This window comes from Silurus meridionalis, chromosome 20 (genome assembly GCF_014805685.1).
Source record: "Silurus meridionalis isolate SWU-2019-XX chromosome 20, ASM1480568v1, whole genome shotgun sequence".
Lineage (NCBI taxonomy): Eukaryota > Metazoa > Chordata > Actinopteri > Siluriformes > Siluridae > Silurus > Silurus meridionalis.
The window spans coordinates 2,195,001-2,212,454 of NC_060903.1; the positions used below are offsets into that span (position 1 = coordinate 2,195,001).

The 17,454-nt window shown below is 42.4% G+C and overlaps 1 protein-coding gene across 17 annotated transcripts in view; it reads left to right on the plus strand.

The window, feature by feature from the left end:
• The window catches only part of dlg1b (discs large MAGUK scaffold protein 1b), a 70,344-nt gene that overhangs the window by 24,456 nt on the left and 28,434 nt on the right, over positions 1-17,454 (plus strand). For 8 of the 17 annotated variants that reach the window (XM_046875993.1, XM_046875991.1, XM_046875992.1 and 5 more), the window contains exon 4: positions 8,313-8,477. In XM_046875993.1, coding sequence (XP_046731949.1) covers positions 8,313-8,477 — 165 coding nt within the window. Of the gene's footprint in view, positions 1-488; positions 1,044-8,312; positions 8,478-11,284; positions 11,372-17,454 lie in introns of those variants that run through there. The other 9 variants (XM_046875986.1, XM_046875987.1, XM_046875988.1 and 6 more) reach the window with 2 other exon arrangements.

Consider the following 17,454-nt stretch of genomic DNA (forward strand, 5'->3'; position numbering starts at 1 on the left):
ATTGTCAGAGCCTGAACTCAATCCTGCCATAGTGTTTCTGGCTATTTCTGTCTTTTTGTCTCCTATTGTGTAGGCAGAGTCATGTCAAGAGGTCACAGGGACCAACTGACCAATAGCTGTTGCAACCACAAGTCCTTTTCTCTTGTCCTAATTGGCTTCTCGCTGTTTACTCCACCCCCTCATTCGTCCTCCGCTTCATGTAAATATGCTTGAAGTTCATTCAATATCCCACCTCCCACTCTGAGTTCTGCTGTCCTTTAGGATATTTTTCTCTCATTCTCTCTCTCTCTCTCTCTCTCTCTCTCTCTCTCTCTCTCTCTCTCTCTCTCAATGCAACACAAAGATCAGGCTTTGCGCTTTTGTTGCATCTCTGATGGTATCCGTGAGATGATAAACCCCACGCGCTGCCACGGCTTCGTGCTCCTCCCCCACTCCACAATTCTCCGCCTCTTTTGTCTTCACGTTTATAGCCAGGGCACACTCTGTCTCTCCAGGGGAAAAGAGCCAGCTGCCTCGCTTCCTTGAGAGCTAGACGCAGTGAAGAGCTCAGCATACACAGCATGGCTCCCGTGGGACCGTAGCTTAAACACCTCCACTCTGACTGACAGCTGTGAGGTAAAGGCACGAACTGGAGGGAAAAACCGGCCACGCTTAAGTAAAAACGTCAGAGAGCAAGAAGAAGAGGCTCTAAAACGGAGAGACTCGAGGAGAAGTCACTTGCTGGATGAAGGAAGCGGTTTGGCTGTCCTTCCCCTGGCGCGATGGAGTGATGCGAGGAATGAGGGTGGATGGTGAGAGCGGGGAGCACCAGCAGCAGCGGAGGTGGAGGAGGAGGCGTTGTAGGGGCAGGTGGTGGAGGAGGTCGGAGGGGAAGGAGCAGGCAACGCTTGCGGCTCAGACGCGTCTCCGCCTCCTCGCTGGCCGAACATGGCAATGAGAAAATGTCTCCCAGCATCAAGAAGCTGGACTGCTTCTCGCCCATGCTGTGCCACTGTAAAGTGGCCTGTACCAACAGCACCATCTCCCTCATGTTCGGCTGTAAGGTGGGTGCACGCCAGAAAACCCCACACCCGTTGCTCCTTTGCTTGTTTGGTTATCTGTTCCGAGCTAGGTGACAGACGTGCTTACGGTCTCGCCCGGGGAGCTTTAATTAAGTGCCAACTGTGCCAGATTGCTGATCTGGAAATCAGAGCAAACAGTGAGAGATCGCGTTGCTGATTGGTGACTAATCCTCTTAAATCTCCACTTACCCGAGCCTACACAACTTAAATGCGTTCTTGCACTTAAAGTGCTAAAAATACCTAGATATTTCATGTCTGTCTATTACCGCAATATTTACAGTAATATGTGCAGTGTTGCTTCTCAGAATGAAGTCTCTTGTTAACATCAGCACATGAACTTCTAGTTGAGGTTGAAGGTGGTACGAACACTAGCCAAATTTGAAATTATAAGACTATATCCAATCCGTGTGATTTTATCATTTCTAGAGGTCGGCCAATTAATCGGCACGGATAGTTGATTGCTGGATCTTTCTGCAAAAAATGTACGCCGTCATTACGAGAGCGGCCTCTAAAGGCGAATCGCTGATGCCACGTGCTGTTTGTTTTTAAACATGATGCTGCACGGAGAGCGCAATATAGTTATATAATTATAATTAAGAATCCGATACGTTGTGGAAAAAGAAGCGCAGATAAATTTTCAAGCCAGCTGAATTAAAACGACAAAGAGCTGTTTTCCAATGTGTATGAAACACATTCTTAACTGTATTATTAAAATATTTTGCGCTACAGCCATTTTGATGATTTTGTTTTGCTGCTAGTCTACATCTAGTTCACCAAAATTTATCATAGTGTACCGATACAACATATTGCCAAATAGTTTGGGTACCTCTGATCATCACACCGATATTGTGGTTCTTCACCGAACTTTTGCCCCAATTGTATCGAAAGTCTTTATGCTGTAGCTTTACGAATTATCTTCACTGAACTAAGAGGCCCAAAACTGTTCCAACATCACGATGCTCCTGTCCACAAAGCAGGCTCTATGAAGACATGGTGTGTGTGTGAAGATTGGCATGAAAGAACTCCTTAAAGGTCCTACAAAGAGGCCTGGTTTCTTCAGCCCCCAATGAACACTTTTGGAATGAGCTAGAACTGGACCTTCCTCACCCATTAAGGAGTGTCTGATCTTACTAATGCTCTTGTAGATGAGTGATTACACCTTTCCTCAGCCACACATGGAGCAATTGAGCCTATTCTAGTAGTAAAGAGGAGCTAAATCTGGATGGGATTTCCATGGGATGTCCGTATATGGTATTTGGCAGACACCCTTATGCAGAGCGACTTATATTTATTTTATTCATACAGCTGGGGAGCTATTGAGATAAGGGCCTTGCTCAGGGGCCCAGCTTGGTTTGGCTGGGATTTAAACTCATAACCACTGGATCCAAAGTCCATTGCCTTAATCTCTAAAATACCACCTCCCATATAGTTTCCCATACAATTGCGCAGTATCGTCAAGTACGTTATTTGATTGGTAGAAAGTGATAAAAACCTTCGATTTATTTACCGATTCGCAGACGCTGAGGTCACACAGGCTTGCGTGATTAGTGTCACAGTTTCTGTTGTCCTCTTTTCCACATTCACCATGACATTATCCTTCTGATTCTTGGAACGAACTGGCCACTGGATTACGCTGGATTAGTGGTTTGACCTTTGGCTAGTGTTCATCATTATTGCACGGTGGTAGCAACAAAATACGCAATGGCTTTTGATGATAAATAAAGGTAGTTGAATATGGAGATTGGTGCTCAAAGTCAGGTACTAATGAAGCTGAGGTGAGGAGTCCTGGGGTATAAGTGTTCACATTCATCCCAACGGTGTTCAATAGGGTTTATAGCTCTATAGCAGGAGATCCTCCAACCCACACAAAACAAATCTTCATGGAGTTGGTTTTGTGCACAGGGGCATTGTCATGCTGGAACAGGTTTGATTTCATGCTACGCATCCAAAGACATATTTATACCACTGTGTGCCTCCATGCTTGTGGTAACAGTTTGTGGAAGAACCCCATGTGGCTGGAAAAAAACTTTTGTCCATACAGTGTATAATCCACTAATATATTTACAAAGAGATCAATATTTATTTAAATGACCCTTTATCATGAAGGAGAGCGTTTTATCTTTTTCTTTACTTTGACTCGTAAAAGCGTCAGCTGTCGATACGTTTTAATAAAATTCACCCGAACACTGGTCCAAAAAAAGACCCCATTTTTACTCTACTGTACTCGACAGCTTTTTATATCCAGAGGTTATAAAGACCTTTTTTCAAATGCACACAGCATTGTTTGTACTTTGCAAATGTGAGTGAAGTGTTTTAGTGTTTGGCATCCTGCCCTGTTTTTCAGACTGATGGCAGCTCTGGCACAGAGACTCTCTTCCCATGTGACTCATCCACGTTGTTCTGCGTGTCTCGAGTTTTCAATCGGCTCTAAAACAAGAGCAGCTGATTAAATGCACCAATTAAACCGAAACGTTACCGATGCGAATAGCTGCATTGCTGTCGTTTTTGTTTTTGTCATGTGGTTTTCAGAATTCTTTCCGTACAGGGCTTTCGGTTCGGTCAAATCCTTTTAACGTACAGAAGATTGTAAGAAGTTTCCTGAGAAACGTGTTAAGTGGCGGACTGCATGTTTGTTTAGTCTCCAGTTTGCACTTTTATCGCTTTTTATCGTTTTTAAACTTCAAAACATACACAACAATTCCAGCGTAAAAACAAACTAGGGTTAGTGTAGTGTCACTGTGGCTTCTTACTCCATACTGGAAATAAGATTTGTTTTGTGTACACACACACACACACACACACACACACACACACACACACACACACACACACACACACCTGTATTACCTGAGACTGTAAATGGGGTCAAACTAGGGTCAAGTGTAAACTATTTAATACATTTTTTTACTATTTATGTAATTGTAATAATTTGTGCGAATTTAAATGATTACTCAGTTTAATCAATATAGTAAAAATGTGCATTGCTTTAATTTTATTCAATTTGTTTTTATAAATTTTTATATAATATTTAACCAAGCAGGCATTTTATTTAAAATAGTAAGAAAAACTGCTTGAATGTTGATCACAAATATTAATAATAATATTAAATAAAAATATTAATTCATTAATTTATATTAATAATAATATTTGTATAATAAATACTAATAATACGATTTTTGCGAGTTACTTTCAGTCTGGTTCCAAATGAAAAGTCGCCATCTATCGAGGTTGCGAGTATCGAGGTTCGACTGTGTATGTCATATACATATATATATATATATATATATATATATATATATATATATATATATATATATATATATATATATATATATATATATATATATATATACACACACACACACACACACACACACACAAAAACCTAGATCGAAAAACCACTGAAGTATTTTACGCAAGCCTACAATTGCTTTTATTTGCACCTCAAGATCAAAATGCTGCCCATGTAATTTATAACACCGTACTATCCGTCTATGAAGCATCTGTTCCTTCCACTCTCTCTTAGTCTCCAATGGAAGCATCAAAAGTGCCCTGAAATCTCAGCTCATTATCATTAGAAGGAAAAGGTGTGTATGTGTGAACTGCGGCTCTTCAGCTCCCATGACCTCGTTACCACGGCGTGTCTCTGCGGAGAACTCGTGCCTAAACGGAGGCTCACGCTGCTTTGTCTCGCTACTGTTTAATTATTGCAATGCCGTGCCAGAAATGAGAGAGGAGGGGAACCGAAATCCGTATCCAACTCATGCCTTGAGACGCAGCTAAAAATAGAGCGTGCACGATGCAGCCGGCGTGTCGAGAGAGAAAGAACGATCGACGAAGAAATTAGTATTTAGCAGAGGAGCAGGCCGATGCCTCATACATCACTGTCGCGCGGACACATTACCCCTCGGATTAATCAGAAAAAACATTTGCAGTTCTATCATTTTGGTAATTAAGACCTATATATGATTCCCGTCACTGGTAAATAGCAGACTGGACTTGCGATTTCTGCTGCTTTACATCGTTTAAAGGAAACCCCAGGCATAGTCATTTCTATTTCTCCATCTTACCTCTTAGGGTTAAAATATATATCAATTATGAAATTCTGAAGATTTCACTCAATTGTACCATATATTGAGTCATTTACTTTTGATTGACTAAATTTACAGACACTGACATTTTTCAGTAAAACAAAACAATATTTAAACCATGAAAGAAACCAGAGACTCCAGACTCGTGTCCTCATAAGGATGCAACTTTTTGTGTTTTCATCTGTTTGAAACTACAAGTTCCAAGGGACAGCTAGCGCACGTCATCAGGAGCCAGCGTGTTTGGAGCTCATGTAGAAGTGTGTGTGTGTGTGTGTGTGTGTGTGTGTGTATGTGTATGTGTAGGCCAGTGGCAGGCCGTACATTTGGTACCTGGGCCTTCAGTGGGGACGTACCAGACTTAATCCATCTTTTAATACCACCACTATCACGTCGCAATTATAGAAACCATCAATACAATACAAAAAACCCACAGTATAACACCATTGTGAACACCATTTTACTAAAGCAAGAAACCCAGTTAAGACTCCAAACCTCTACACTACAACCGCATCTGTGCACCTACAACATCTGGAGCAGTTCAGAATTAATATTTGTCTAATAACATGACAAAAACATAAATATAATTAAATACAACCTATTCTCAAAAGATGCAGACTCATAATGTGCAGCGCCCCCCAGAGGCTGTAATCCAGTGGTACCGCTCGTATTCACTGGTCTGGAAGTGGTGAACAAACCCTTTCTCTAGCTTCGGGGTTGGCCGACCTCCTCACCATGTCTAGCTTTTCTCCTGAAAAAGTATTTTTAAGTATGTTCACGACCAAATCAATTTCTCTTCCTCTGTAGGCATAAAAAAAGTCTAACTCAGATGTGTGCAGCTCTACACACGTGTTTTGCAAGTCGAACTTGGCTGTAACAGTTTTCCTCTGACCAACCAATCAGAGGACGGAAAAATGCTGACGCTATTCTGGGCCAGTGAACTGCTCTGTGAGGAGAATCTGAAATCTGATTGGTTAAAGAAACAGAGCTATTTTTTAAGGAGATTATGGTAAAAAGGCCAGCAGTACTGACTCTGAAGGTCCTGGGCAGATTAGATTGACATGGCAGCACATCGAGGATGAAATCTGATTGAACAAAAAAAATCTACCGTCCACATACACGTACTGGAAGCAGTGCAGCCGAGAGAAACGCTACGAAATGAAGAGAATAAACTGTTGGAAATAAATTAATACAATTTCATAGAACAAATATTAGAATTTATGTTGTAAATGCAGGTCAGTGCTTCTGATAGTGTTTAGTCCAGAAGAGAAGAGAAGGTTTTGATGGCCCTGACCATCCGCCACTGGTGTGGGCAGAGAGCTCTTTTTTTTTTTTTTACTGATTCGTTTCCAGCTTCTAATGACGTAGGAGCGTGTGGTGTGTCATTATTTTAATTAGATTTTTAATTCTCCCTCTTGACTTTCTGCATTTCACCGAGCTTCTGATTTCAGATTAAATGCCACGAGTGCGCGAATTTTTGCGTCAGGCTTTTTATGGCCACGTTCTCATGACGCCGAGGTGCGTTTAGCGCGGTTTTCCGTAATCGCGGCGGACTGTGATTCACCGCTGAGTGGTCGTAGTGGCCTGGAGATCCTCCTCCTCCTCCTCCCTCTTGTGTGCTCATCAGAAGATTTCTATCATGATCCCATGTTTTAATTGGTTAAAACTGTTGTTATATACTAGAATAAAAAGACATATGTATATATATATATATATTATATTTATTTTTTATCATTTTTTTTAGTGTAGTTTTGGAACGTGTTGAAAAATGTAAATTAGCTTTAACTAGCTCGACTGTAACGCGATAGAGAAAACGGGAATCCTGTTGCCATAGCAACCGTAGCATCCCCTAGTTATATGGGGAATGACTGATCAGATATATACACACACACACACACACACACACACACACATATAACACATGGGTTATACCACTGTATTACAGGAAGGGGGGAATTTTTTTTTTTATTTCATCCCAGAGCTCTCATTAAACATTAAAGAGCATAGAAAGGGGAGCTGAGTATATAAGATGAATATAATACTGAAAAATTTGCTTTTTTTTTTTTTAAATAAAGGTATCTTTTTAGTGAGATTGTATAACAGTGCTTGGACCCCATAATCAAGGTGTCATCATTATTATTCAGTGTATACAGTAATTATGCTAATTTTATTTAAAAAAAAATCTACATCTAAGCTTTTCCTGTTAGTCACCTGATATGAATATGCATGTTCTATATAACAAGCTCCCGGACATTCGCAATGTGTTTGCTTGCATCATTCTCTGTACATAATTTGCCGTTCATGCAGATTGAGTAGGACGAAAAGTGCGATTTAATACGAGCTCGTCACATTCAAATCTGCGTGCCGCATGTCCATCTTTTAAGATTTGTAGAAACTCGAAGCGTTGCTCATTTTTTCTTCATTTATTTCTCATTTTATTTTAGTACTTCGATCGCCGTAAAAGCGTAAAAATAAAAACGGATCCCATTTTTATCACTCTGTACGTTGACATTTATTATTCAGCATCTCCAGGGATGATCAGTGGAGGTTTCTGTAATCTGTGTATCATGCATTCATCTCCATTTTTTATTTTATTTTATCAAGTACTTTAAGCTCAAGCTGTCAAACCAGTACTTTGCGCCAGGATGGTGAGAAGTGTTTATATCCGTTTATCCATTATGTAATGAACATCTGGAGATCTTTTCATGTACAAAATTTATTTAAATATGGCTTTGAGAAGTGTTGGGTGATTTTTTTTGCTGAGACTCAATGGTACAGATGCCACACCCTTTTTCCTGAGATAGACAGGTACAGATGCCATTAGTCTGTCATAGGAAGTGACCGTCATACAGGCCACGCCTCCTACACTGGGACTGACGGAAAAGAGGCAGCACCTCTTCTTGGACTGACAGGTGTAAGGCCACTCTTCTCGTACTTGAAATGAGGCCACGCCTCTTTTTAGACTGACAGGTACAGAGACCACTCCCTCATTCACCCTGACTAACTCATAAAGTCCATACATCTTTTACTAGGACTGATGAGTAAAAAGTGACCACGCCCCCTTCAATGATTGACAGTCACAAAGGCCACAACCCCTTCTTCATGGAGATTGACCTAGAGAGAGTCCACTTTCTCATGTTTCCTCTTTCTCTTTTCTCCACAGAAGTACAAACAGCACGATGAGGACGGTTCTCCCCAAGAGCAGAGCTCGCCGCAACTCACTGACGAGACGCCAGGTCCTGAGCTCGTCCAGGTGGCCGAGAAGAACATCTCGCAGATCGAAAACGTCCACGGATACGTGGCCCACGCGCACATCTCCCCCATGAAGGTAAAGCTCTAACCCCTGACTCGGCTCCGATTCCCAGCATCGGTCTTGTCCTCTGTGTTCACCTCATTGTTATGTATGTTACCATGCCACACACACACACACACACACACACACACACACAAGATGCGAGTCTCCTGCTGTGCATGGGTGTAAAAAAACAAAAAAAAGCTCACAGACCCAGTGCCAGTTTTGTCTCGTCAGCATTTTTTTGTATCCACAAAATGATGAAAACAAGCTGCGTAGTCTCCGAGACGAGCTCTTCAGCAGCACGACAGCTTCGCCGCAGGGAGGCTCGATCCTGCGAGCAGCTCTGTATGTAGGGCAGGTTGCTCTGGAAGCAGCCTCGCGGGTGCTGCACGTGTCGTTATTAACATAGCGCAGATAATAACAGGGGGACAGGCAGAGGGCATGCAGTCGTGATCTCTGAAATTATAAAGGTTTTCTTCTGATTAGATCGATCAATTCACTGTACTGTGTGTGTGTGTGTGTGTGTGTGTGTGTGTGTATGGATGTGTGAAGTGGATAATAAAAAGTATTGATAATAAAGATAAAAAAATAATAAAAATAAGGAATAATAAAAAACAAAAATATTTTTAATTGCCCCACGTTTTCCTCCTGTAATGTTGCCAAAAAAAAACCCTTTTTTCCCCAATTTTTTTTTTTTTTTATTTGCTGTAGGAGCAAAAGTATCGGGACACCCGACCTCTCCAGCCTTATGTCATTCTTTTCCAAAAGGTTTGAGAATGTCTGTATGCGGGAGAATGTTTTGTTTTGCTAATTAACTTGTCCATAACAAACTGTTGAGATCACGTGTCTAGCTTAAAGACGTGGTGTTTTTTTTTTTTTTTTTTTTTTTTTTTGTTTTTTTAAAACACACAAGGTGAACCTCAGTCATGCGTCAACAGCAGAGTGATTGGGTGTCCGAGGAAGGGTGTTGTGTGTTGTGTGTGGACGTTTAGGACATTTTACGAGTGCTCCTCACGCACTTGTCTCGCTCCAATGCTCCCTTCTGCTTTGAGATTTATGACTCCTCCACGCTCGGCTCCTGCGCTAACAGCACACACACGATTCTCGCCTGTCACCTCTCATAACTCTCGGCTCACTGGTGTAAACCTGGTGAACTCTTGCCTCACGCTCGCTCCTCCACAGGGACACAGCCTTCATCCCTTCATCTCTACATTCTTATGAGCTGCCCCATCCTCATCCTCAACACAAGATCGTTTTGTTCTTCGAAATTAACCATGCGGTCTGACGTTCCTTTACAAGTTCTGCCTCTGTTTTCATCTCATCTAGGCGTATACGACCTCTCATTAAACATGTATTATTGGACCGATTGAATGTTCCAAAGCAAGTTAAGCAATTAGTGCAGTACTCAAATTGTTTGGTTTGACTAACAATACAAAGTCAAATTTTTTTTTTTTTAACCCTCTTCACTTCAAGGTTATTTGCTGTGCGTGATGAAATGCCTCAAGTTCTTTTGTGATGCTGAGAATATTCACAAAGCCTCACGAGCCGTTATCACACAGTGTGAATAATCACCTGCCATCATCGTTTCTCACAAGACAAATAAGTGGGTTCGATAGCGCTCTAGCGCCCCCTATTGGAGTCTTCATAGCATTGCAGCACAGGCACACTTTAATCAGAATCAGAATACTATATTTATTTCATAGGGAAATTGTTGGGTTGCAGTAACAGTAAAATTAAAGTAAAAAGAACAACTTCAAGGCTCTTCACTGTTTTGGCACCAGATGTCTGTACAGCAGAGTCCCTGGCTATCTTTAAGCATCAGCTGAAAAACCTTCCTCTTCCTGAAACACTTGAATTACAACTTTCCATGTTTTCTTTGTAAAAATCAAGAGGTGTAGACTGATTTATAGTAAGATTGTAGTCTAGCGCACCAGGGTAGATTTATTCATTGCAAGAGACTTAAAAGTAAAATTACATGTTACAAAATTACTTTAAAAAGTAAAATTAAAACTGCCCAATTACACAAGTAAATTTAATTCGTTACTTTCCATAGTTTGATGACCACAGACGGATATGATCTCCTGTGGTGATCCTGTGGGATGAGTCTCCTCACACGTTCACAGAAATAAGCCATCGACACAGCTTGGTTCCATCATTTGCACATATCTGAATAAAGTCATTATAATGATTTGTTTTGATTTTGTGTTGAGCTTCAGCAGCTTCAGTAGATTTCCTGATTGGTTTTATCTATAGGAAAATGTCCTGGATTTATTCGTGCTTGAAGAGGAGTCTGGGGTCCCATTATACCATTCCGCTTATTGTACATACATCAAAAATGACATTTTGTGTCTTGTGGGGGAATAGAATGTTGACCTCATGCTGTAAATTGTGAAGTTGTGATCATCTTCTGGTAGGTGGTTCTAGTAGCTTAGTTTTTAAGGCATTGAACTTTGGATCTGAAGGATGTGAGTTCAAATCTCAGCCAAACCAAGCCGAAAACTTCAGGGCCTCTGAGCAAGGCCTTCTTAACCCCATACCTGCTCAGTTGTATGAATAAGGGCGTCTGCCAAATGACAATGTGAATGTTGTTGGAGTTCAGAGTCTGTGCTGAAGGGGGCGCTTTCCTAGTGCGAGGATAATATTTATATATAACTATTGTTTTAAGGATAGGGAGTGCGAGTTGCACATTTTTTTAGACCTATCTATCTCTCTCACGTCCTACCTCTCTACTGATCTCCTTCTGTCCGAATGTAAACTGTGAGCCTTTCTGATGTGTTGCGTTGTGTGATAAGTTACGTACATGCCCCCCCCATCCCTCCCTCCTCCCCTTTTCCCTGTAGGTTGAGTCTCTGGAGTGCATCTTTGACGGGCCGCCCATGTTGGCGTGCGAGGAGAGCCCTCTCCTGAGCCCCTCCACCGTGCATCAGGTAAACACCCCCGCTAAAGCACGGGAACTGGACGCAGCCATCACTGTGCTGATGTCGTGTCTCGTCACGTGGTTGTGCTGTCGTGTGGCTAAACGAGGTCACAGACTCCGGCTTTATGTCAATGCTAGATGGCGCAGTTCCCGGCGTGCATGACTTTTTTTTTTTTTGGTCATATCCTGTTTGTGTGTGTGTGTGTGTGTGTGTGTGTGTGTATATATATATATATATATATATATATATATATATATATATATATATATATATATATATATATATATATATATGAATGTAGATATTTATATATATTTAGACTTTTATATATGTGTATATACATGTTTGTCTGAGAAGCTTCTAGCCACCAGTTGTTGCTTCTTCTTGCTGATTCTAGAAGCATTGGCTTCTCCCATGCATGGCTACGTGTCTGTTTGAGGGGTGAACGCTGCCTTTTGAATGTTTCCAGAATAATCTGATGATGGATGAGATACGTTCAATCAGTAAGCGCAGCGTACGGTGAAGGGTACAAACGATTCGGATGAAAAAAGAAACGGGAAGAAATTAAATAACGAGAAACGCCACAAGTGTCGATGGCGTCATTAGCTCGGTTTCTCTCCTGGAGCCGATGGTTCCAGCGCCGCCTCGCATTTTCCCGGCAATGACGTCAGCCCCGATCCATTTTGCCCCCTGTTCTAGCTGCGGAGCAGAATAGATCAGACTCCACATTAGAAAGAACGCATTTGCAGGATGATGCGTCAAAGGAGAAGAGACAAGACTCTAAAAAAGACGAGGAGGTCGGGCTGTGAACACGACTAGGACACGCTTCACGAGGTGGCTCTCGGACACGCCGTCCTGGCGGAGAACTTAAAAGCTGCGAAAGTGGACCGAATCTGCAGTCTTCTGAGCAGGGCAGAGGCGAGTCAGGTGTCCAATCTAGGTCTGCTCTCACGCTTCCTGCTGACTCATTTGGAGCGTTTCAAGGAGGCAAATCAGACAGGGAGCTGCTCTGCCCCGAGCTCTGAGTGAAGCTGCATGAAAGAGAGAGAGAGATGTGATCTTGGAAATAAGAGAGAGTGGAGAGAGGGAGGTGAATAAAAGCAGGGGATGGAGACGTTGTAAGAAATCTTTCTCCTGCTCTCTTCGTGTCTGTTCATCTCCCTCACTTTCAATCTCACTCGCTCTTCTTGCCGCAGCAGCAGTGTGCGTCAAACAGCCACTGCCTCACTCTCCCTCTCTCTCACACACACACACACACACACACACTCTCTCTCCACTCATCACAGGTTCACACAACCTGAGAGAGATGTTTTTGTCTCTGATGTGTCTTTGAAGTCGTGCAAAAAAAAAAAAATCTTTTGAGATGCTCGCATAAGGAAAACAAAAGCCTGTCGAACTGTGCAACGTCAGAGCGCGAACCTTGCACTCGCAACCGGACCCACCATGCTTAACTCGGTGTGGTACGCCAAAAAGATGGGCAGACGCATCATGGGCACCCTGAGGAGAACCAAGAGACTGCATCTGCACTTGTTGGTAAGTCCGGACCGTGACGGGGTGAGCGGGTGCATTTGTTTTCTATCCGGCGTTTACAAGCGTATGCTCTTACATCCCCTGTGTGACCGTGTGTGTGTGTGTGAGTGTGTGGGGCAGGGGTGGGGGGGTGCGGTTGAGTGTTTGTGTGTGTGGGTGGGGGGGATATTCCGTTAAAATTCCAGAGGACCATATTGTCATCTGTTGCATCTAATACTTTGTACACTTCCTCGCTGCGTCGCTTCAGTGTATTGATTTCATTGATAACATTCGAAACGCTTCAGGGGCATGAAATATGAGCATCTGGCATCTGTTTATAGTCTGGTGGAGAGCAGCGGTGCGTCATTTTTCAAAAGTACTACGTCATTGCGTGCACACAAAAAAAAAAAAAAAACACGTTAACATTAATTCCTTACTCATATATGAGAAGGTGTACGGTTTTTTTTTTTTACGGTTTATAATGCAGCTGTGTGTGTTATGATAGTCTAATAGGGAAAAAACCTGGAAAAAACACCCCCCTTCATGCTGCCTGGCAACCTGCATGCTCATGTCATGCAGTAGTGCACAGGATCTTTAATACACACACGGATTGTTTTCTAAACGAGTCCCCGTGTTCCAGTCATAAACGGGGGGGGGAGTCATGTTTATTTATTTTTTTATTTTTCCTCTCTATTGCGCAGATGCTTTGGCTGTTGGTTGCTGTGGCGACGTCGGTGGTTATGGAGCGCGGTTTAATGATTATATTTAATCTTTAACACGGGCTTGTTTTGATCGGTAGATAACGCAGCTCTCAAGCGCTAATTATGTGCACTCTGGTAGTACGGCGAATTCGTTTTTGAGCCTCACTTCATTTCGATTTATCGAATTAAATTCGGCTGCTTACGGAGTGCAGTGGGAGGAATAAAAGGGAATCAAATCGGTCCGAACAGCGACTCTTTATACGCTTAAAACGTGGTTCTTTTAAAAGATTTGCGAGATTCCGGTGTCATATTTCTGTTAACAAGGCGAGACTGATGTCACAGTGAGACTCTCTCTGCGTCTACACTTACATTAATCCGGATAAATTTGAAAACGTTTTTTTCCGTAAAAAAAATTGACATTCTTTGGCTCTTTGAAACGTTGTGGCGACGACTAAAAATACGTCAACTTTTGTTTTTGTTTTTTTTTCCCCTGAAAGTTTTTCAGTCTGCGACAAGCTCACTTTAGAGAGCGTTTTTCAAAAAGCTACATTTTCGTTAACCGTTAACACGGGGTCTCAGTGTGGATGGAAGGCCAAAACGTGAAATCTGTGATTACTATCACGGTTACAATGGTGCGCAATAGGAGGACATTTTTCAGCGATCACCAACATAAGAACATTTTCTGTTCACGCCAATGAACAAAAGAGGAGGAGCTATCTTTCACTTTCATGCCGCATTTTTCCAGCCACGTTTATTGACATATTAAAGGGAAAACAGGCCTCAAAGTCACAAACATGGGTCTAAAAGTTGCCGCTGCATCGCTCACTCATGACTCGCAGGTGATGCGAGGGTTCGATCCCATTTGCGCCCAGTCAGCAGATCATGCCTTGCCTACCAACTGGATGGAGTTCTCTTCATTTGGAGATCACTTTGTGTGGCTTTACTGAGCAACTCAAGAACTTTGAGGACTGGAATTAATATCAACAGTCTGCTACAAAGACTCAGGACCACAGTTTGCGTAAACAGTGTATGTAAGCGCACATCACTGAACACCCCAACGATGATGTAATGAACGGACATTCAGTGACACCCAGTTACGTGTTCCCTTTTCAGTCTGGTTCCTCTGAAGGTTTCTTCCTCATGAAATCTCAGGGAGTTTTTCTTTGACACAGTCGCCGTTTAATCATATGGGATAAATGTAGAAAGAAGGAACTTAAAGGGGTAACAGACAACAAGCAGCAAACATTGCAACATCATAAAGTCATCTCTGGGACAACGTCCATAGTTAAAACCACTCTAGAAATAAAGTTTAATTGATTTGAATTGATTACGAACATATTAATAAACGTAAAAACTCCAAAATTCTGATAAATCTAGGACGTTGTTGATCACGTGAGCTATGAGCTTACGTACGTCTGCGTGCATGTTTTATTAGATAAGCTAAGATAAGACAAGATCAGCTCATACAAAATTGTATTAATCTCCAAGGAAATTCTTTTGAGACTTTGGAGTACAAGAAAAAATATAGTTGAAATATGATTGAAAAATAAATTTATATAAATAAATAGATTTTGTATATATACAAGAAAGTATTCAAAACTATTAAAGGTGCTAAGAAACCAACGGTGGTGGTCTCGGGTGTAGCGCTAAAGGTTCGACGAAGATCTCCTAACAGGTCCACCGGGATGTCCAGCTTAGCCATTTCATTTCCCCACATTTTTCCCAGTGTCATGCCGTTCCCCTCAATCTGCTCCTACTTCTTCTGCTGGCACTGATGCCCCTCATTCATCCAGTCCTGCGGTATGATGGTCTAATTGTCAATTAGTAAGGTGACAGACAAGGACGGCTTAGCTCCAAGGAACGGGTTTTTGCAGGGATCTCATTAGACATGCACACAGTATGTTCAGGGATAATTGGGGATGTATTATTGATGACCTGCCATGTCTGTCATCAGGGTTTTATCCTTCCATAGATGCAGAGTGACTTGCAGAGCCACTTGAATTTTTTTTTTATGTACATAATATTAATGGTGAGGGAAGACATGCAGGTAGTTGGTTTGAAAGAGGCAGATGTATGGAGACTGATGATTTGCTGTGGCGCCCCCTAATGGGAGCAGTCGAAAAAAGTAGTAGTAGTACATAATATCAATACCACTTGTAGGTTTTATAGTTTACCTGTTTAACCATGTTGAAACACCTAAAGAACGACTTTTATTTCCCGACATCATACCAAGCATATACCCCGACGCCCGAGCGCTGTATTTTTTTTCTGCTGTTTTGTACACTAATAAACATGTCATAGGATGAAAGTGAGGGGCGTGTTTTTCTGAGGCGTAGCTGCAGACTAGGAGACCGGAGCCTGAGCAGGAAATCCCGCTGGCTCTGTTAGATGTGGGAGCTGTTGCCATGGCTTTGGCTCCCCCAGGAGCGGGAGCGGAGCCTGGTGACAAAATTACCCGAACCATCTGACACCTGTGGCACATTTCCGGAAGCTTCTTATTGGGAAAGGTCCCCTCAGAGCGCTGGTGGATGAGACGCGTTTCATAGACCGAACGATGCAGGTATGAACAAGCCAGTTGGAACGCTCCTGAAGATCTAGAGTGCTTGCCGGATTTTCTGGAAAGGTTTATGATTTTATTTTTTCCTAGATTTTTCCAGTCCTGCTTGTGTCTTCCTTTTGGTTTTTCCCCTATTTGGCGGAGAACTTGTGTTGAACTCGGCGCAGCGAGGAACGGAGCCGTAATTCAATTGTTGGCCTCCACATTTACAGTTTGATTGATGTACTTTGAGGGACATGAGGATATTACTATAGCAACTGAGAAAGATTGACTGTCAATGCTTGATGAGTTCCACGATTGATTCGTTTTCTGAGCTTGCTCTCACCAACTGTTCATGAAAAATTGTCAGTTGTTACGAGAACTGATACTCTCGGGCGGATCTTTTCTCTTTGACACTTCGACTTTTTTCTTGGGAACGTTTGTTCCTGTTGGGTTGGGCTGGGCTGTCGGCCATGTGGACTAGCATCCGAAGCATCCCGGGGACAGGAGAACACTGCACAGATGAGACCACCAGATACGGCCCAACCCAGGAAGCCCTTTCATAATTAAGGAAATTGTTCATAAACGTGCTCACTCCCCTCTTCGCCTTGAGCTAGATTAGCATTTGTCAGTGCAGAGCTCTGGATTCTGGATCAGAGCGCATTCACTGGTGATGAACTACATCTTTGGTGGGAACACATTGTACTCTAGGGGGAGTCGTGGAGGCAGCACCAACTCAGCCCATGGCAGCTCGGTGGGGCCGCGACTTCGCCAGTGGTCCATGCGGAGCTCCTGTGAGGAGCCTGCCGAACCAAATCCGTCTCGCTGGCGTCGCATCCTCGGCGCACTCACTCGCCTCAATGCCTTCACCAACTGTGTTATAGCAAGAGTTAACCAGGTAAGATGGTTTCAGTGGAGGATATGATGCAGGAGAAGCAATTTTGCTGGACCTCTGTTGAATTCTATGATTTCAGGTATGATTTTGAAGCTGGTGGTTTTGTTTTTTATAAGACTTTTTAATTAAATTTTTATTATTCTTAGATTATATACGTTTTATGGCTATCGTTAGATTTTATTTCTATATCCCAGGATTTATATTTTGGCTTTTTCACAGCTTTATATTTGAGTCTAAAGCTGGTGAGATGGTCGTTATGGTGTTCCCTCAGAGGGATTCGAACTTGTGATGTTGTTGCCAGAAGCCTGCAGTCAATATCAAGGGACGCATTTCCCTATTCATTTCCATGCCATCGCTTTGTGAGCAAGACACAGGCTTTAGATTTCGTATCGAGTTTTAAAGCTGTTGCATTATCCACTTGCCAAATCAACATGCTTTTGAAATGGAGCTA